This window comes from Microtus pennsylvanicus, chromosome 17 (assembly GCF_037038515.1).
Source record: "Microtus pennsylvanicus isolate mMicPen1 chromosome 17, mMicPen1.hap1, whole genome shotgun sequence".
Taxonomy (NCBI): domain Eukaryota; kingdom Metazoa; phylum Chordata; class Mammalia; order Rodentia; family Cricetidae; genus Microtus; species Microtus pennsylvanicus.
The window spans coordinates 13006823-13028888 of NC_134595.1; the positions used below are offsets into that span (position 1 = coordinate 13006823).

Genomic DNA, 22066 nt, shown 5'->3' on the forward strand with positions numbered 1-22066 from the left:
TCCTCTTGGTCTTGGGGATGGCGGGCTTCTCTTCTGCCTTGACTCTGTGACTCAATGGCTTCAGCTCCTCTGTTTTCTTGGAGCTGTTTTCTCTGGTCTCCTTGGCCTTTTCTTTCCCCTGTGCCCTTGCGACGCTGGGCCTCTTGGGTACAAATATCTGAGATTTGCTCTGCACGTGGTTGGCCATGTTGTCTATGGTTCCAGGATCATCTTCCTTCAGCATATCCTCGTGATGGGTTCTGGCCTGAAGAGCTCCATGAAACACATCAGAGACTTTCTGGCTTTCCTTGATGTCTAGTTCAGATTGTCCATTAAAGATGCTGGTGCGTGACTGGGCCTGATCCCTCCTGATGTCTTTGGAGTCTTTGGTTTGGCTTGCAGTGTGATCTTCCATTTGGTCAAGGTCAGTGATGGAGTTTAAGAGTTGGGGAAGGTGAATATCTGCCACCAGAGTAGTCATGTCTGTAAAGTCATTGCTAGACTCCATGACACTCTGCAGAGCCTCAGGGTCTTCCAGACCAAGGCCATTGTTTCCCAAAGTGACATTTTGAGAAGCTAGCTTCTGTCTCAGGCTCCCAACATCACTGTAGTTCAAGGGCTGCTGCATGCCGGGGTGTGCTGAAGGGAGGGGTGATGCGTCTTGGTTACATTTTGTGCGCTCATAGGAATCCAGAGGTGTTGATTGCTCAGCATTCATTTCATCTGCATTGTTCTTCTGTGTCTTTTCCAGGCTTAGGGCTGGAGGCAGGGCCAGGAATTCAGAAGGACTGTGCATGAGGGCAGTTAATGACCTGTCCCCACTGACAGGTGCTGTCGTCATATGGGCATCCTGGGTGCAGGCATTGCTGAGGTCTGGACTCTGCAACAGACACAGTGTCTGCTCTGAAGGTGTCAACCCCAGGGTCGTCTCCCTCTCCACCACTGAAAGAGAGGAAGTTCAAAGTCAGTGCCTGGTAAGTGAGATGCTACCCCCCCTTCAGTGCACCTGAGCACTGAGGATCCTGCAGCAGCGTTGCAGGCATTGCTATGAGTTCTGCTGGAGGAGCAGGGAAAGCAGCCCTCTTTGGAGACACATAGTAACTACTCATTTGTTTCTCATGACCGTGTGAGATCATGTTTTCTCTTGTGATTGTGTGGTGTGTACATGCTTAGTGATCATGGGGAGGTGACAGAATTCCTTGGTGTCCGTTCTTCCCTGTCTCCCATATTTTCCTTTGGAACAGTGCCTCTCATTGCCTTGGGAGTTTGCTCTGAGACAGGTTGTGTTGCTCACTATTTCCTAATCTTACTCATCTATACCAGTCTCTTTCTATTCATTGTATTACTTATATGGCATTGAAGCCTGGATTTTTATATAGGTTTAGGTATCCATATCAGTTCCTCAATTCTGAAAGGTGAGCGGTTCAAAAGCCCTGATATTCCTTAAGCTCCACGTTTCACAGAATTTTAGTTAGTGATGTGAAAATGTAAGACTGTAGTAGCTTTTAGCTTCAACTTTGTAACAGAGAACATGTCTACATAGTCTTGGCCTTGGGTCACTGCTGAAGATTCAGAAAGAAAAAGAAAATGAGAAAGAGAAAGTGGAAGAGAGATCTAGAGGAAGAAAAGAGACAGAGACAAAGACAGAGAGAGGTTGAGCGAGACAGATAGGGCAAGATGCTTCAATCCTGCTTATCAATATTACACAGGTCAGAGCAAACTGTCACTACATCTTAAGTGTTAGAGAATGTCACAGCAGACACTAGGAGTGTGGGAGAAGACTTCCTCCAGGTCAGATCAGGGTTCCATTTCTCTAGATGCTAGTTTCAACTCAGGGGAAACTTAGTGGTACAAAAACAGAAAAAAATTCTTGGTGTCGTCTGGAATCTGGAGACAGATTAGGAAGGAGGTGATTTTAGTGAGCTGGTGCGTGGGGCTGATTAGCCTTGGCAGTGAAATGCGTTCCTGTGGTGTGGTCCTTAGACATGTCTAATGAAGGTTGGATGTCACTCACTTTCCTGTATTCTTTTTCATTATAGAGACTGAATATAGGGGTAATGAGCCTGAGCCACAGCCAACATGTCAGGACTCCCATTCTTCCTCTGTGTGGACATCCACTTCTGAAATGTAGAGCTGTGTCTCCTCTGAGGGCTGATCACACACCAATTCTCCTGGCTTTACTCACCTTGAAGACTGGTGTCTGGCATGGTTTGAGCAGATGAGGGCCAGTAGATGGGAGAGGTGGAGAAAGGTGTTTGGATGTTCCTTGGATGAATGTCCTGTAGTGCCATCACCATCTCTGGGTGCAGAGAGGAAGCCTGATTCCCAGAGCAGGACACAGAGCCATAGGCCTGCTGGCACTGCCAGGATTCTTCAGCCATCGGAGGACCCAGGCTGTTCTGGTCAATGTAATAGACCTGACTTCCATGCAGGTAGCAAGGTGCCAGGATATATCGTTGATCTGGTCCATTTGATGGTGTTGCCTGTACAAGGCAGGCAGAGAGTGTTGGATAGGATGGCGGTAATGCATTGATATGGAAAGTATTATCACACTGGGCTGTTATAGACCGAGATGAGGGGGTGGTATTCTGGTCAATGACAGTTAAAGGGGCATCCAGGAACGGAGCTTCCCTTCTGGTGGTGCTTTCTCTGAGATCCCAGTGGAGAACACTTGGATAGAAAAATGTCGAAGTAGAGATCTGGTTCTGGTCAGTTGGCTTAGTCAGCATGGTCGTGCCAGCTCGTTGGTAAAGACAGGCTCTGTCCGTGAGCTGCTGGCAGCATGTGCTGGAGTCTGATGACAGGAGCCATGCTGAGCTCACAGCTGGGGTACAGACCCCATAGAAATTGCACACACTTCCTGCTGAGGGTGTGGCATTCCTCAGCACAGGCACAGAGGGCTGCAGAGCACATTCTGTCCCAGTGACAGGTACACTTTGGCAATTTTCTGTAGGAAGCAAGAGAGAGTTGGACAAATTTGAGATGGAAGCTTTCTATCCCCTGGGAGGGACTGTGTTATCTCCAGGTTGTACTGAGTGGGAGAGTCTAGCACCTATGTTCCCTTACATATCCCAAGCAAATGGGTTAAGATCGATCGGTGGTGCTATGTAGGATGACAATCACTAGATGAACTTTCTGCTTTCTCCTGTGTGGGCATGGAAATCCTGGTCAATCTGCCTTAATCCTCACTCAGATCTAGACACGATGCTTCTTTTTCCTGGTTGTAATATAATAATGCCTGTTGGGACACTTCCTCGCAAATACATTCTACAACAGAGGTTATTATTGGGAAGAGACCCATAGGCATATTCCATACCTGGAACTTTGTCCTGTTCACTGCAGATCTTACAGTATAGAGTGACCTAAACTCACTCTATGTTGATCAGTTGGGCTTTGAAATCACACAGACAGGTCTGCTTCTGCCTCTAAAGTGCTGGTGCTGGAGCCCCTGCCATGACCACCAGGCCAATCTCTATTTTATTGAGTTTTTTTCTGAAATGATGTTTAACAAATGAGTAAGGAATTTAGGTAATTATTCCTTTCCCCTCTCTCTTTTTTTCCCTTGCATTTCTTGTACAAATGAGGATCTCTTATAATTTTATAACTTTTAAGCATTATTCAAATATGATTTCAGAAATACAGCCTACTGACAACATTTCTTCTTGTTTGCACCAGTTTAGTGTGTCCTCTTGAGACTGCTAATGTTTTATGGGGATCATCTCTGAATATGATTGCTTCTCAATTTAATATCTGTTGATTAAATTGTTTTCTTAACTGCTCCTCAGTAACTGTTAATTTTTATATCTCTTCTAAGGGGGAATCCTTGTGAGAATTCCCCTTCACAACAGCGTGTCAGTTGCCATGGTCAGACTCTAACTGACTGGACTTCGCAGCCCCAGTTGATCCAATCCAATACCACCAGTGCACATGAGACATGGGGAACTGGGCAGAAAGTGGTCTGGATGGAGTATAAGAGCCAGGGACCAGATCAGGATATTCTTTCTATATGTGCCAGGGAACCTTTGTAAAGACTAATCTGAACAGTACGTTGGGTTAAATATGGCTTGGGAAATGACAATGCCTTGTCTGCTTTGATTATACTCTGTGGTCGTCTTCAACATTGTGTTCTAAACTACCATTGTTGACCACCTGGGTCCCCTCTGCAGTGTGCCTTCTTATATTTATATACTTTCTAGACCCGTACTGTGTTTGCCCCCTTCCCTGACTTCCTGTGGGTCTGTCCTTCCAGCAACACCGTCAATATTTCTTTCAGTACAACAACTGCCTTCTCAGATTCCACAGTCCTCTTATTCTCTTCCACTCTCCATGTTTAATCCAGGGAAGTCCAAGTAACTGCACACCATGGCAGTCGCCATTTTGTCCATAGTCAATATTCATTTGGTGAGTGTAGAGAGAGGCCAGTGTAGAGCATGTTAGACTTGAACTGTCCTCCATACCACCCAGTTCTCTCTATGTTGTGATTATAGTTGTGTGCCACCATCCGTGGTGTGACCAATACTGTTAGAGTTGCCCTGAATTTTAAACTAAGACTGGAAACAGTAGTGGGGGGAGACTGTCTCATCAGTGGTGTGGAGTGCTAGATCTCTGAGCGCCTTGTTCATGTTCCCGTGTCTCTGTAGTTTAATACCATCCAAAAGGGCCTGATTTTATTCCCTGTTCACTTTCCTCTGAAAACCCAACAGTACAGACCCCAAGCATAGTGACACTGTTCACTCCTTGAGGTGGATGGAAAACACTTGAGAATAAACTTTCTGTCTAAAATCACATACTTAGTAAGAACCAAAGCTAAATGTGACATTCAAATTTAGATATCTATATCAACATCAATAGTATCCACATTCAGTAAAGATTTACTAGTATAGTAAAAGTCAGTGGAGAAGATCACATGTTTTAAAGTCTCTATCCTTACCTGACATGGTCAAGGGGAGAGGATCAGCAATCCAAAGAACAATGGAGCAAGATAATCGGTCGGCTTTGTCTGATCAGCTGACCTCAGTGGCAAGTGTGTCCAGTATCAGACAGCACTCACTGGTCACTGGTCACCTGGACCTGTGATGATCCAAATTTGTTTACAGTCATCACCATGGAAACACCAAGATTCTACCAGGTGCTGGTAGGGTTGGAGGGAGAATGATGTCATAAATGAGGCAACAGCCAATGGGAAGGCTCGATTCCTAACTAGAAGATGGGATTGGTTGGAGAAGATGCCAGGAGACCAACAGTAGCCTTGGAGTCAATCATGGCTACTGAAAGAGTCAATCATGGCATGGACGTGCCACTTCCTATGGCGTTTAGCCTAGGCTATCATGGCAGTGCTCTTATAAGGTTCACTGATGAAGCAGTGTATAATGTACATATAATGGGTCACCTTCCAACAGAAAGTGTCCCATCAGCCTACACTTACATACAGTGAGTAGTCTCGGGCAGGAGGGAGAACTGCTGTTGAGGGAACTCAGGTGATAGGCCATTCCAGTCCATCTGGCTTTTGTGCCATGAGCATCTGTCCATGACCCAAGGAAGAGATCAAAGTGTTCCTTTGTGACTATGTGCAAGGTCAGGGCTCGGTGTGCTGCGTGCATGTTGATGAACTCTAAGACACTTGTCTTCTTGTTGCTTCTGTTATTCTTTTTTGTCTTGTTTGTCTGTCTGCGGGATTAGAGAGTGGAGACGTTACGTGAGACACACGGCGATGCGGGGTTAGGACGAGGACACAGACACGCGGCAGTCCCACGTGGGTGCACTTTAATGTTGGGGTAACAACAAGTAAGGGACAGGTGTGCAGAGACGAAAGGAGAGAGGGGCAGAGAGAGAGAGAGAGAGAGCTCGTGGTAACCCCTGTTTTTAACGGGGAACACACGGGCATCTGGGAGAAATGCCCTGCACCTTTGCGGCTTCCAGTCCAGGGGGATGCTGGGAGCTGTAGTCTGCAAAAGGAACAACATTTCACCCTTTTGGTTTTATTAAAAAAAATTGTGGGGGGTCTTAAAGGGTAGGGAAAGGGGGCGTAGCCCGGTCTCTCATGACTGCTTCCTGCTGGCTTTGGGAGTCGAGGGATCCAGGGAGTGTCCAATTATTCTGACGATGTCCTTTGGGCGTCGAGGGATCCAGGGAGTGTCCGATTTTTCTGGCGATGTCCTGTTGGTAATGTCCTGTTTGCTGGCTTTTTAAGGTGGCTGATTGAAGAAATCACATCTGTCTGGCTCCTCCTGAGTATCTGGGTCATAGTTTAGTTGCTGGAAGACAAAAGTCGCATTAGTAGAGAGAAAAAAATTAAAGGGGAGAGGAGGTTTGGGAGGAGGTTTGGAAAATTAAAGGGGAAATTTGGGGTGGAGGAGTTTTAGGAGGTCTGGGGTTAAGAATGATAAAAAAAATTAAATGATACTTATTCCGTTAATGATCCGCTTTGTGTTTGATTTGTTTAGGTGGGTCGGGCTGGCTTCCTAGAGCTTAAAGAAAGTGTCTTAAAAGAAAATAGATTTTGACCGTATATTCCTTAACATTTCAGGGGTCACTGCTGCAGTCAGCGACTGACCTATTATGTCAAGGAACTTTGTTAAGAATCTGCTTACCGCCTGAGCCCTTGACTCCATATTTGATGATGATATCTGTAACGACAGCTGGATGGTTATTTAGGAATTTAAAAAGGAGGGTGTGTTAACACAGGAGGATTAAATGACAGATGGGACCACCATTTCCCTTAGACTGGAGTCGAGGGGGCTGAACCTGGTATCCTTTGGAACTTAAGAGAACAAGGTCCTGTCTGAGTTACCGTGTATGAAGGATTATCTTGAGCCGTGGAGATGAACAGTTTAAGATGTGACAGGTGAATCCAATAGGGAATTCCTTCAAGCTTGGCAGCTGTGGGGGTTAGAAGAATTACTCTGAAAGGACCCTACCATTTAGGGGAAAGAGGTGAGGGACCTTGGCCTGGAGGTGAGAGTAATACCTTATCTCCTATTTTCACCGGCGGTGGACATGTATTAGCACATGGTTGAGGTAATGAGTGATCTGTGAAGTCCCACAGTAGTGAAGGTAAGTGGAAAAGGAGGGGAGTGAGCAGGTGATCAGGAAGGAGAGAGGTTCCCGATGAGAGGCCGGGGGTTAAAACCGGCTGCCCATACATGAGTTCCAAGGGTGAAATGAAAAGGGGGCCCTTTGGGAGAGCCCGAAGCCTGAGAAGAGCAAGGGACAGAAGCCTTACCCAGTCGAGGTGGAGTTCCTGTGACATCTTAACGAGAGCTTCCTTTAAAGAGCAGTTAGTCCATTCTACCTTACCTGAAGACTGAGGGTGGTACAGTGTGTGGAAGTTCCAGGGGATCACAAGTGCCCTAGGCAGATTTTGAGAAATCTGGGAAGTAAACTCTGGGCCATTATCTTTTGGCAGATCTGACAGGGGGCCGCTGTGGCTTTTAGGAACCTGATATCCTTAGGTGTGGTTGTTTTAACAATGGGAGAATGGTGATCAGTGACACCGGGAGCCTAGAGGGGCTTTGGAAGATAGAGGGGGTGGAGTAGGGTGGAGAGGAGACTGAGAGGAGTCCGAAGATGCTTTTGGCTGCCTGTGTGACCTGTGGCAGTGGGAAGCCTCCAGCTGCTTGTGCGACCTGTTGGACGAATATGTATGAGGGACTCTATAGGAGGGGCTATGCGAAGTCCTTGCAGATCTGGAATGGGACTTTTTGGGGATCTGGAAGGGGAAAGGTTAGAGGTGTTAGGTGTGTCCTTCCTGTGCCTAGAAGAGACCTTGGAGGAAAGAGGAATGGGTGAGCTGTTGCTGTCACTCGACTGGGGAGAGCGAGAGCGAGTGGCCCCTCGAGGCCTGGGGGGTGGGGGCTGGAGGTATGTCCGCAGGATCCATGGCAGGAGCAGAGGGTTCCTGGAGGGATGGCATTGATAAGAACATGTGTGCAGGTGAACAGTGAGAGGCAACGGAGGGGTCAATCTTAATGGCCATGTAGAAAAATGCCATGATGTACATCATTTCTTTCCATTTAGCCGAACGGTGACAGAAGTTAGCCAATTCCTGTAAAATATCGGGGTCAAATGAACCCTGAGAAGGCCACCTGAAGGAACCCTGTAAATTGTACTTTGGCCAAGTTTTAGAATAAAGACGGATTAATGTATATAACTTCACGGAGGGAATTAGGGCATGAGGTTTCAGAGCTTCCAGCAGCTGCCCCAATGGGGAGGCGAGGGGAACCGTTTTAGAAGTCTTAGCACCCATGGCTAGAACCGTGAAACTATCCGCAGAAGGCACACGGAGGTGCCACGAACAAAGCAGCCCTAATTACAGGCGTCCGAGCAACCAGGGGGCCTTGCTATAGCCTAACTGACCCGAACCTAGCTTCTGATGGGGAATAATCCCGGCTAGGAGGAGGCACTTAAGCCTTTGGGGGCTGCCTGTTGCAGCCGAGAGGCGCTCGCCATGTATGGAGCCCGTAAAGAGGACAGAAAAGAGATCAGAAAGAAAACAGAAAAAGATAGAACTGGGAGCTCCGAGCTCCCAGGCGCGGATAAAAAAACAGGTCTAGCCGAGGGTGGAAGGCCGGGCGGAGGGGGGAGGAATCGGCAACCTTACCCAGGAGGCACCAAAGAGAGCGGGAGCTCTCTGGGCTTAATGGGAAGGCTATCCAACCCAGGTGAACTCACGAATTAGTCGCTCTTGGTTCCAGATGGCCGCATTGAACACGTGGGGGCGGTCACAGGTTGTTGGTCCCAACCTTGTCCCGGGGGAGGCCCCGAGCTCTGGGAGGCACCAAAAGCCCAGAGTAAAGGCCTCAGGCGAGGGCACCGGGACAGGCAGAGACTGCTCACATGTGTACGAAACATTTCTTATCGTCGGTGGTACCATGGTATCGTCACAGTGCCTGAAAATTATGGATAGCATCTCCAAAGAGAGCAAAAGTAAGTTAGAGAAGTTGAGAAATGGGACCCTGAATGAGTGGAATATGGCACTCACTGAAGCCATATGCCTGCTATATTCTATGTCCCAGAAATGATCTTAAGACTCAGGAGATGCTGGTCAAGAAACTCTTCAAGACCTCCCAAAAGATGAAGCTCTTTGGATCCTTTTATTTGGTATGAGTAAGAAGTAGATGATTGTCCCTCTGTTTCAGTTGTAGGATATCTAGAAGTCAGACTTGGACTGAACTGTAACCTCCCTTTCTGCTAGCAGGCTGGCTTTCATAGAAGGGAATTTTTATGTTGTGCCGTGAAGTACAACAGAATCTCCTGTGGCTCAGAGCATCACAGGTCACAGTGGGAAGGGAACTCCTACTGTTTTATTGAAGGGAAAGGATAGGCCTTTGCATTTCCCTTCTAATCCTTTGTGCTTCTGCGTGAGATTAGTGCAGCTGCAGGTGTAGATGGAACTGCTCCAGTCTGTCTCCTTTCTCGACTTCCTTTTCTGTGTGCTTTTGGTGCTGATGGAAAAACTGTAAAAGTTTTGGCTGCTGATACTAAGTGGCTGTGGCTGCTGTTGTGGTGAGATGATTGCCTCTTATGCCAAAATGGATCATGCAGAATGCAGTCCATCCAAATATCAGGGACTGTGATGCAAGCAGGAGTGCAGTGGTTTGTATGTAAGAGCTAATGCACTCAGGTAGAGTAGTGTAGCCTGGTATTTTACCCCATAATAAAATGACTATCTCATTGAGATATTTTAGCTAAGATCAGTTGGACTTGATCTTTCTAGATGGTACAGAATATAAGAAGTGGGGGGTTATCTGAAAGTTGGACACTTGCAAGTATTGCTTCCGTAGGAGCAGCAAATCAGTTGGTGGGTGTAAGGTGAAGTATTGTACCCTCTGTTTATTTCAATATACAGTGTCTTTAAACACCAAAGCAGGTCTACCACTCCTCCTGTCCATGCTGTTCCAAGGCGTTGGATGGATTATTGCTCTGCACATTGCTGTATATTGCAGTTTGTTCAGGATGAGGATACCTGTGTTAGGGCCTGAACTTGGTGTCCAGTAGCAGAGCAAATGATAAGAAATACGTGATGTTGCACACAGTGGAACTCATTACAGTAGAAACAATGAATGCAGTCAAGGTGATTGCAGGAGAATCCTTGGAACTCGAGATAATTATATTGTACCAAATGTATCCAGTCCCACAGAAACATCTTCTTATCCTGTCTCACTATGTGGATCCTTGGTGACACATCTCTACCTATAGACATTCATGAAATTGTAAGCAGTCCTATAAAGCAGAAGAACATTTCCTAAGATATTTGGCGAGAGCTAAGGAATGGCCAGGTAGTGGGAACTGAGTGCTGTTGTCAGTAGACAATATACAGAATAAAATCTGTTCATTGAATAAATAGTACAGTGAGACTTAAAGTCCATGAGAAGAATTCAGTACATCTTTTTGTTAAATGCTTTAATATGTAAAATAATTCCTGAGCTTTGTTCAACAAGTGTTATTCTACAAGGCACTTAATTTGAAAACATAAAGATTAAAATAATAATCTTAACATGAATGTATATCCATTCAAATGCCTTTCTGTTTTTCTGAGGAGTACAGTGAAGCCCAGTAGACTCATGGAGTCCCAAGTTCTGTAGTTAAAAAACACAGAAAGAGTGATCAAACAAGGTACCTCCCTAAACTATTGCTCTCCTTCATTCTCTTGTAGTCAATCGTGCCCCTATCAGGATGCTTGGATACAGGTTGTGGGATCCTTTCCTGCTGGCTTTGTTATATTTATCTAGACCAGTGACTCTGGACAGCACATAGGCTTTGTTAGAATGGACAGTATTGTGTCTACACAGTAGCTGGGGATTGCATATTGAGAAAATACAAACACCATAAATATCTAGGGACAGGTTGAATACATTCCTTGAGTCAAATCCAGATGTTGTACTATCTGGAAGTAGATAGGCATTGTCAGAAGTCCAGCCTACAAGGGAAACAAAGGTACTGTCAGAAAAAAGAATCTGAGTTGAGTTGCAGTTGTAAATCCATGCAGCTAAGTCAATACATTCAGTAAAGTCTCTTGTGATTTTAGGTCAGCAGCAAGAATTGCCTTGGCCTACACGTGGACTCTTCATCAAATCATGCTGGGAAACCTGGTGATCCACATGTACAGAAAGAATCTTGATTCTACCTGGATTGTTGAAGCATATTTTTAGTTCCAGCACTCTTGAGGCAGGGACTCAAAAGACAGAGGAAGCGGCAGAGGCAGAGTCTAGCAGATCACTGAGTTCAAGGCTAACCTGGTCTATGATGTTATTACCAGGACATAGAGCGCTTTGGAGAGAACTCTCTCTCAAGGAACTAAAAGAAAGTGAATAAATGTCACCCTGCGAATATTCAATGCCACTCCCCCAGAGATCAAAGTTCAATAAACTCTTGTAATAATAGAGTACAGAGTAGCAGGAATAGCTGACAAATTTCAGGGGAGGCCAGTTTTCTTCTCTCACTTCCCCCACAAGAGGTGAAAGCCCTTCCCAGACTCCCGCGTGTGCATGCTGGGGTGGGTTCGAGGCTTCTTGAAGCTGTGGTGGCTGAGCACAGGTGGATTCCTCCTCCTTTTGGTCCTGGGATGGTGTGCTTCTCTTCTGACTTGACTCTTCCTAAACTGCTTCAGCTCCTCTGTTTTCTTGAAGCTGTTTTCTCTGGCCCTCTTGGTTTTGTCTTGCTCATGAGCCCCAGCTTATTCCCTCCTGATGACTATGGAGTCTTTGGATAAGGATGCTGTGCATCTCTGAACATGTTTAATACATTGAGTTATTTGAAAAATTGTGGAAGGTGAATATCTGGCCCCGGTGTAGTCATGTCAGCAAAGTCTATGCTGGAGACCATCACAGTGTGCATGTCCCAGGCTCATGATGGCCAAAGGTGCTTCTTCTCAAGGAGCTATGATCAACTGCAAGCTTCTGCCTCAGGGTGTTAGTGTCAGTAAAGCACAGTGTGTGCTGCAAGTTGGGGTGTGCTAAAGAGAGAAGTGATTGGACTAGGTTTCCTGTGTGCCTTTAAGGGATCCTTAAGCATTGATAGATTGGCTGTCATCTCATTCACATTGTTTTCCTTCCCCCCCCCCCCTAGGTTGGGAGCTGTTGGCAAGAACAGGAATTCTGGAGACCTTTGGATGGGGGCAGTCAATGACCTGTCCCTATCAACAGGTGGCATCCTCATCTGTGAATGCAGGGTGGAATACTAGCAATATTGTGGACTGCAACTGATGGACTGTCTGTCCTGAGGTGTCAGTCCCAGGGACACCCCCTTCTCCAACACTGAAAAAGAGTCAAGGAAGAAGTTAGTCACTGGTAAGTGAGATGCTCCCCTCCTTCTGTGCCCTCTCCACTTAGGCCGTTATAGTGATGGGGAAGGCGTTCCTATGATCTCTGTTTGAGTAGCAATTTTTCAGAACAATGAATCTGTGTGGAATTACAGTTGTAAGCGCAAGCAGTTCAGCCTCTGTGACTTTTGGTAGCTATCAAAAATGTACTGTTGCTAACATACATCCTCACATAATCATGGTGGGGAAATCGGTGACCCACATATACAGAAAGGAAGGTGCTTTCACCTGTGATTTTGGTGCATTCCTTTAGTCCCAGCACTCTTGAGGCAGGGACACAGGCAAAGGCATTACAAAGGCAGTGTCAGGCAGATCTTTGTGATTTCAAGGCTAGCCTGATTAGTGAGGTCAGTTCCCAAATATTCAGTGATATGAAGAGAAACATTGTCTCAAGAAACTAAACTTATAAATAAATTAATTCTATTTCTTATGTGTCACCCGATACAAGGTTAATGCCATATGCCTCAGAGGACAATGTGTTACAAACTCTGAAATAGTTAGAGCACAGAATAGTGCAAGGAGGTTAAGATGCAGGGACAGGTCAGGATGGAGGAAAATATCAGGCGATCAAATGTCAGTTGATCAATGTTTGCTCAGGGAAGTAAAGGATTCTTTGCCAGCAAGAGAAGCCATTATTTGAGGGTTTTTTCTTGAAAACCAAGTGAAATCTTTGCTACTGATAGCTCAGTTAGAAGATTAATATCTCGATGATTTAGAATTAAATAAGTAAATCATAAGAAAGAAGACAACACAGGTATTAAAGGGGATAGAAAAAGACTGCTCTCACAGATTTTGGAAAAACTGAGGGTGAGTACATCCAAATGTTCTGATTCAGGAGGAATCAGGGAAATGCATAGTGAACCTCCAGTGGATGCCATTCAAGGCCGACTGGAAAAAGTGACCAATGCTGCTAATGGGAATTCACATTGAGGAATGCTATCTACTTCTGCTGGGGATTGGACGTTTTCCATCCTGACTGGCTGTCAGTGTTCCGGGACCACCAAAGCCTGCATCTGGCCCACCCCATGGTTCATGTGCACCTTCCCAAAGAACTCGGGACATTAGAGAGGCACTTGCCCGTCAGTGTTGATTGCAGCACTGTCTACAGTACATCAGGGAACCAGGCATGGTGTCCAACAGTGTTTCCATGGGTGAAAAACATGTGATGTTCGTAGACAGTCAAGTCTTTGCAGCAATAGAGAGGCTAAGGTTATGTTGTTTGCATTATGTGTACTCAACTTGGGTGTGATGAGATGGCTTCTTAGACAAGAACACTTGATTTTCTCGCAGAGTCCCCAGGTCGAATTCAGAGCACCTCATGATGGTTTTCAGTCTCTCTTAATTCCAGACTCCAGAGACCTGATGCCCAGATTTGGCCTCTGTGAGCACTCCACACATTTGTTACACAGTAGCTCATGTGGACAACACACACACACACACACACACACACACACACACGAGAAATGAACATGTTAAATGGATAATTTCAAAGATTGATACAATTTGAGATAAACCCAGTAATCCAAATCAACCCATATCAGAAAGATACTTGCCTTGAAGAATTTCTTTCAAGGTAGGATCTTGATTATGCATACATGGACTCTATGTTTCATATCATGAAAATGCAGGCAGATCTCTATGGCAGAGTACTGATGTTTAAAGGGCTCGTGTTTGAGGTTCATAATGGGAGAAAGTGTGGTGACAGCAGGAGTGTGTTCAGTTTACAGTATACACTCTAGGAAACTTATCATGTTTAGTAACTCTGACCCGAATAATCACACAGAAACCACATTAATTACAGTACTGTTCTGCCAATGACCCCAGCATATTCCTGGTTAACTCTAACATCTTAATAAAGCCAAGTAATATTAATCTGTTCTCACCGTGAGTCTGTGACCTATTGGCAATGTTCTGGCATTCAGGCATCTTTCTCCTTCGGCAGCTACATGGCATCTTTTTGAGTTTGCCTGCTTTCTCTCTATATCTCAGCTCGAATTTCCTACCTAGCTTTGACCTGCTCAGTCATTGGCTGAAACAGCTTTACTCATTAATGACCAATGGTAATAAAACATAGTCACAGCATACAGAGGGGATTTCCACATCATCCTAGGATCCTGAAAATTAAAGTCCAGGAAAATAATCTTATTGCCGCTAGAGCTTTTTGCTACAGCTTTAACATTAAATAAGTAGTACCACTGACTTATAGCATATGTTGTATCTATGTAACATGTATTATTACATAACTAGTAAACATAAATTAATAATAGTAAAGTTCTAAGGAAGACATCAAAGCCCTCTCTATATACTCATGGATAAAATCACAGTCTTAAGTTTCTACAGTCAATTATAGTGTCTTCAAATATTTATAAATTTATAAACTATGTCTTTCCATTCATATATATGCATATATCTAAATCTTATTCTGCATTACTATGTATGTATCTACATATCTACACATTAGGCTAAGCCTCTAAGCTTCATGTATGCATGAATATCTATGTGTATCTACATCTTACCTGTGTATGATGAACAGCGTTGTGTCCCAAAGGTTTGGGAAGCACTTACCCTGCATAGCCATAATATCTTGAAATTTCCATATCTTTCTCCCTCTGAAGGAAAAGCTGTGGTTTTCCCAGGGAGGTACACTTGGCAGCATTCTCTCGCTCCTGTTGAGCCCGCCTCTTCATGGCCTCCCTCTCTGGCCTCTGCTCTTCAGTGATGGGCTGTGAGATGACTGGCCCTGGAATGTCCACTTTCCTCCATGGGATGGGTTGGCTACTGAAGTCTAGCAGCAGGTATTGGATTTTAGCTTTGGGAGATGAGAGGGCCTTGTTGCTGGCAGCAGAAAGAGGCTCCCTGTGGAGTGAAGTGTGAGATGATGCTCTGTAGGGTGCAGGCAAAGAGGCAGCCGCCTGAGGCCTAGTGCAAGACTGGATGGGCTTGGTTATGTTGGCTCGTGTGGCACTGGTGCCGTTTGGCAGAGCTGGCTTGTCAGAGGCCATCAGTGATGTGCTGGCAGGAGCTGGTTGGGATGGCTTGAGCGTGGGAGGCTGAGCTGAGTGGGAGTGAGGCCTCACTGGGTAAGCCACATTGGGCCTGCGTGAAGCCAGGGAGAGAAGCTTTCTAGAAACAGGTTTGGTTTGAGGCTTGTCCAGGACTGGGAAAGGAAGAGGTACTAACTTGACCTTCTCATGTGGGGGCAGCTCATCCAGGGACAGAGATGGACACCGCTTGTGAGCACTGCTCCCTGGTCTCTGAATCTTGCCCGGGCTTTTGTCAAGGCTTTGGCCCTCACGTGGCATATCCAGCAGTGATGTGGTATCAGGACCCGTCCTGGGATCTTTGTTGCTGCTGAAGTTCAGCAGAGCCCGGGAGGAGGAGACGCCAGTTTTCCTCTCACTCTTCTTCCCCAGTGGGTGAAAGACCTGCACGGACGCCAGCATGTGCATGCCGAGGTGAGTTCGAGGCTTCTTAAAGCTGTCATGGCTGAGCTCGGGTGGATTTCTCTTCCTCTTGGTCTTGGGGATGGCGGGCTTCTCTTCTGCCTTGACTCTGTGACTCAATGGCTTCAGCTCCTCTGTTTTCTTGGAGCTGTTTTCTCTGGTCTCCTTGGCCTTTTCTTTCCCCTGTGCCCTTGCGACGCTGGGCCTCTTGGGTACAAATATCTGTGATTTGCTCTGCACGTGGTTGGCCATGTTGTCTATGGTTCCAGGATCATCTTCCTTCAGCATATCCTCGTGATGGGTTCTGGCCTGAAGAGCTCCATGAAACACATCAGAGACTTTCTGGCTTTCCTTGATGTCTAGTTCAGATTGTCCATTAAAGATGCTGGTGCGTGACTGGGCCTGATCCCTCCTGATGTCTTTGGAGTCTTTGGTTTGGCTTGCAGTGTGATCTTCCATTTGGTCAAGGTCAGTGATGGAGTTTAAGAGTTGGGGAAGGTGAATATCTGCCACCAGAGTAGTCATGTCTGTAAAGTCATTGCTAGACTCCATGACACTCTGCAGAGCCTCAGGGTCTTCCAGACCAAGGTCATTGTTTCCCAAAGTGACATTTTGAGAAGCTAGCTTCTGTCTCAGGCTCCCAACATCACTGTAGTTCAAGGGCTGCTGCATGCCGGGGTGTGCTAAAGGGAGGGGTGATGCGTCTTGGTTACATTTTGTGCGCTCATAGGAATCCAGAGGTGTTGATTGCTCAGCATTCATTTCATCTGCATTGTTCTTCTGTGTCTTTTCCAGGCTTGGGGCTGGAGGCAGGGCCAGGAATTCAGAAGGACTGTGCATGAGGGCAGTTAATGACCTGTCCCCACTGACAGGTGCTGTCGTCATATGGGCATCCTGGGTGCAGGCATTGCTGAGGTCTGGATTCTGCAGCAGACACAGTGTCTGCTCTGAAGGTGTCAACCCCAGGGTCGTCTCCCTCTCCACCACTGAAAGAGAGGAAGTTCAAAGTCAGTGCCTGGTAAGTGAGATGCTACCCCCCCTTCAGTGCACCTGAGCACTGAGGATCCTGCAGCAGCGTTGCAGGCATTGCTATGAGTTCTGCTGGAGGAGCAGGGAAAGCAGCCCTCTTTGGAGACACATAGTAACTACTCATTTGTTTCTCATGACCGTGTGAGATCATGTTTTCTCTTGTGATTGTGTGGTGTGTACATGCTTAGTGATCATGGGGAGGTGACAGAATTCCTTGGTGTCCGTTCTTCCCTGTCTCCCATATTTTCCTTTGGAACAGTGCCTCTCATTGCCTTGGGAGTTTGCTCTGAGACAGGTTGTGTTGCTCACTATTTCCTAATCTTACTCATCTCTACCAGTTTCTTTCTGTTCATTGTATTACTTATATGGCCCTGAAGCCTGGATTTTTATATGGGTTTAGGTATCCACATCAGTTCCTCAATTCTGAAAGGTGAGCGGTACAAAAGCCCTGATATTCCTTAAGCTCCACGTTTCACAGAATTTTAGTTAGTGATGTGAAAATGTAAGACTGTAGTAGCTTTTAGCTTCAACTTTGTAACAGAGAACATGTCTACATAGTCTTGGCCTTGGGTCACTGCTGAAGATTCAGAAAGAAAATGAAAATGAGAAAGAGAAAGTGGAAGAGAGATCTAGAGGAAGAAAAGAGACAGAGACAAAGACAGAGAGAGGTTAAGCGAGACAGATAGGGCAAGATGCTTCAATCCTGCTTATCAATATTACACAGGTCAGAGCAAACTGTCACTACATCTTAAGTGTTAGAGAATGTCACAGCAGACACTAGGAGTGTGGGAGAAGACTTCCTCCAGGTCAGATCAGGGTTCCATTTCTCCAGATGCTAGTTTCAACTCAGGGGAAACTTAGTGGTACAAAAACAGAAAAAAATTCTTGGTGTCGTCTAGAATCTGGAGACAGATTAGGAAGGAGGTGATTTTAGTGAGCTGGTGCGTGGGGCTGATTAGCGTTGGCAGTGAAATGCGTTCCTGTGGTGTGGTCCTTGGACATGTCTAATGAAGGTTGGATGTCACTCACTTTCCTGTATTCTTTTTCATTATAGAGACTGAATATAGGGGTAATGAGCCTGAGCCACAGCCAACATGTCAGGACTCCCATTCTTCCTCTGTGTGGACATCCACTTCTGAAATGTAGAGCTGTGTCTCCTCTGAGGGCTGATCACACACCAATTCTCCTGGCTTTACTCACCTTGAAGACTGGTGTCTGGCATGGTTTGAGCAGATGAGGGCCAGTAGATGGGAGAGGTGGAGAAAGGTGTTTGGATGTTCCTTGGATGAATGTCCTGTAGTGCCATCACCATCTCTGGGTGCAGAGAGGAAGCCTGATTCCCAGAGCAGGACACAGAGCCATAGGCCTGCTGGCACTGCCAGGATTCTTCAGCCATCGGAGGACCCAGGCTGTTCTGGTCAATGTAATAGACCTGACTTCCATGCAGGTAGCACGGTGCCAGGATATATCGTTGATCTGGTCCATTTGATGGTGTTGCCTGTACAAGGCAGGCAGAGAGTGTTGGATAGGATGGCGGTAATGCATTGATATGGAAAGTATTATCACACTGGGCTGTTATAGACCGAGATGAGGGGGTGGTATTCTGGTCAATGACAGTTAAAGGGGCATCCAGGAACGGAGCTTCCCTTCTGGTGGTGCTTTCTCTGAGATCCCAGTGGAGAACACTTGGATAGAAAAATGTCGAAGTAGAGATCTGGTTCTGGTCAGTTGGCTTAGTCAGCATGGTCGTGCCAGCTCGTTGGTAAAGACAGGCACTGTCCGTGAGCTGCTGGCAGCATGTGCTGGAGTCTGATGACAGGAGCCATGCTGAGCTCACAGCTGGGGTACAGACCCCATAGAAATTGCACACACTTCCTGCTGAGGGTGTGGCATTCCTCAGCACAGGCACAGAGGGCTGCAGAGCACATTCTGTCCCAGTGAAAGGTACACTTTGGCAATTTTCTGTAGGAAGCAAGAAGAGAATTGGGAAAATTTGAGATGGAAGTTTTCTAGTTTTGTGGTAGGGACTGTGTTATCTCCAGGTTGTACTGAGTGGGAGAGTCTAGCACCTGTGTTTTCTTATATGTATATTCCAAACAAATGGGTTAAGATTGATCCTTGGTGCTAGGAAGGTCGACAATCATAAGATGAACTGTTTTTTTTTTCTGTGTGGGCATGCAAATCCTAGTTGATTTGCTTTAACCCTCACACAGATCTAGACACCACCTTTCTGTTTTCTGATTGTATATTTTAATGCTTGTTGGGATACTTCCTCACAAATATATTCTACAACAGATGTTTTTTATTGGGAAGAGACTCTAAGGCATCTTCCATGTTTGCGACTTTGTTCCGTTCTGTGCAGATCTTACAGTATAGAGTTAGCTTGGGTCTCTACATAAATCAGTCTGGCCTTGAAATCACACAGATAGGCCTGCTTCTGCCTTTATTGTGCTGTTGCTGGGGTGCCTGCAATGTCCACGAGGCTATCTCTATGTTATTGAATTTTTTCATGATAAGTACTGAATTTAGGTAATTATCCCTTCCTGTTCTCTCTCTCTCTCTCTCTCTCTCTCTTTTCCTGTTCTCCATGCATTTCTTGTATAATTAATGATCTCTTATTATCTTATATCTTTTCATCTATATGCAAATATGATTTCAGAATTATAACCTTCTGACAACATTACTTCTTGTTTGCACCAGTTTAGTGTGTCCTCTTGAGATTACTAATGTTTCATGGGGTTCATCTCTGAATAAGATTGCTTCTCAATTTAATATCTGTTGATTAAATTGTTTTCTTAACAGCTCCTCAGCAACTGTTAATTTTTATATCTCTTCTAAGGGGGAATCCTTGTGAGAATTCCCCCTCACAACAGCATGTCAGTTGCCATGTTCAGACTCTAACTGACTGGACTTCGCAGCCCCATTTGATCCAATCCAACACCACCAGTGCACATGAGACATGGGGAACTGGGCAGAAAGTGGTCTGGATGGAGTGTAAGAGCCAGGGACCAGATCAGGATATTCTTTCTATATGTGCCAGAGAACCTCTGTACAGACTAATCTAAACAGTACGTTGGGTTAAACATGGCTTGGGAAATGACAATGCCTTGTCCCTTTTGATTATATTCTGTGGTCGTCTTCAGCGTTGTGTTCTAAACTACCATTGTGGACCACTAGGGTCCTCTCTGCAGTGTGCCTTCTTATATTTATTCACTTTCTAAACCTGTACTGTGTTTTGCCCCCTTCCCTGACTTTCTGCCTTTCAAGTAATGGCGTCAGTATTTCTTCCAATACAACAACTGCCTTTTCAGATTCCAATCCTCTTATTCTTTTTCAATCTCCATGTTTACTCTAGGGAAGTCCAAGTAACTCCACAACATGTCAGTCACTGTTTGGTCCATAGTCAGTATTCATTTGGTGAGTATGGAGAGAGGCCATTGTAGAGCATGTTAGACTTGAACTGACCTCCATCCCATCCAGTTCTCTCTCCATGTTGTGATTAGAGTTGTGTGCCAGCATCCGTGGTGTGACCATGACATTTAGAATAGCCCTGAATTTTAAACCGAGATTGTAATCAGTAGTGGGGGGGGGAGACTGTCTTATCAGTGGTATGGAGTGCTAGACTCTCCGTGCCTTGTTCATGTTCCTGTGTCTCTGTAGTTTCTGCCATGAAAGCCCTGATTTTATTCCCTGGTCACTTTCCTCTGAAAACCCAACAGTAGAGGACCCAAGCATAGTGACACTGTTCACTCCTTGAGGTGGATGGAAACACTTGAGAATAAACTTTTTGTCTAAAATCACCTACTTAGTAAGAAGAACCAAAGCTAAATGTGACATTCAAATCTAGATATCTATATCAACATCAATAGTATCCACATTCAGCAAAGATTTACTAGTATAGTAAAAGTCAGAGGAGAAGATCATATGTTTTAAAGTCTCTATCCTTACCTGACATGGTCAAGGGGAGAGGATCAGCAATCCAAAGAACAATGGAGCAAGATAATTGGTGGGCCTTGTCGGATCACCTGACCTCAGTGGCAAGTGTGTCCAGTATCAGACAGCACTCACTGGTTACCTGTTACCTGTGATGATCCAAATTTGGTTACAGTCATCACCATGGAAACGTCAAGATTCTTCCAGGTGCTGGTAGGGTTGGAGGGAGAATAATGTCATAAATGAGGCAACAGCCAATGGGAAGGCTCGATTCCTAACTAGAAGATGGGATTGGTTGGAGAAGATGCCAGGAGACCAACAGTAGCCTTGGAGGCTGGGGTGTGGGCTATTGAAAGAGTCAATCATGGCATGGATGTGCCACTTCCTATGGTGTTTAGTCTAGGCTATCATGGCAGTGCTCTTATAAGGTTCACTGATGAAGCAGTGTATAATGTACATATAATGGGTCACCTTCCAACAGAAAGTGTCCCATCAGCCTACACTTACATACAGTGAGTAGTCTCGGGCAGGAGGGAGAACTGCTGTTGAAGGAACTCAGGTGATAGGCCATTCCAGTCTGTCTGGCTTTTGTGCCATGAGCATCTGTCTATGACCCAAGGAAGAAATCAAAGTGTTCCATTGTGACTGTGTGCAAGATCAAGGTTTGGTACACTGTGTGCATCTTTATGATAAACTCTAAGACACCAGTCTTTGTGTTTCTTCTCTTACAGTCCTTCCTGATCCTCTACTGGCCCATGCTGGACTGACAACTCTCTTGTATACTTTTCAGCCCTTCTTTGTCGGGTTTCATTGTTGGACCAGCCCGACCCTTCATCATTACACTCATGGGCGATGTCACTTTGAAGTTCAGATCAGTGTTCCTCTGTGCGTCCTGAAGATGCTTGTATTTGGATGCTGCTGGCAGAAGCAAGCAACTTAGTGACTGATGGTGAACATGGATATACCTGTTCCTTCTTTCAAACTCTTGTTGATGTTGTGCTTCTCAGACTCAGATACCTCTGGATGTTTTTATATCATTCTCGTCCCTAGTTTTCCTGAGATAGGCTTTTATCTGTAGCCCCTCTTGTTCTGCATCTCACTGTGCTTCTGAATATGGACATTCTTTTTTTCTTACCTTCCTTATTAGTTGTCAAGGTTGTCATTCATTGAGTCTTGCTACTTTCTCTCTTCATCCAAATTTATAATTCATGTGACAGTTACTGAAGTGTCTACCTCCTTGAAACAGCATCTGTGGAAACCTGGACTTCCAACATTCTCTGTCATGCTTGGGTCTGCCACCAAGATAAATAGAAAATGGAACATCTGGAGAAAGAAGGCACTTGGTGGTACTTGATGCTGGCTT

The 22066-nt window shown here is 45.5% G+C and overlaps 2 protein-coding genes across 2 annotated transcripts in view; both read right to left on the minus strand.

Annotated features, from left to right (window-relative positions):
* Positions 1-22066, minus strand: part of LOC142836859 (uncharacterized) — a 309196-nt gene that overhangs the window by 241546 nt on the left and 45584 nt on the right.
* Positions 12116-20725, minus strand: LOC142837121 (uncharacterized protein C2orf78 homolog). Its single transcript, XM_075952096.1, has 4 exons — positions 20719-20725; positions 18457-18732; positions 14864-16727; positions 12116-12233 (listed from the first exon to the last, which is right to left on the minus strand). The coding sequence occupies exons 1-4, from the start codon at positions 20723-20725 to the stop codon at positions 12116-12118; spliced, it is 2265 nt and encodes a 754-aa protein (XP_075808211.1).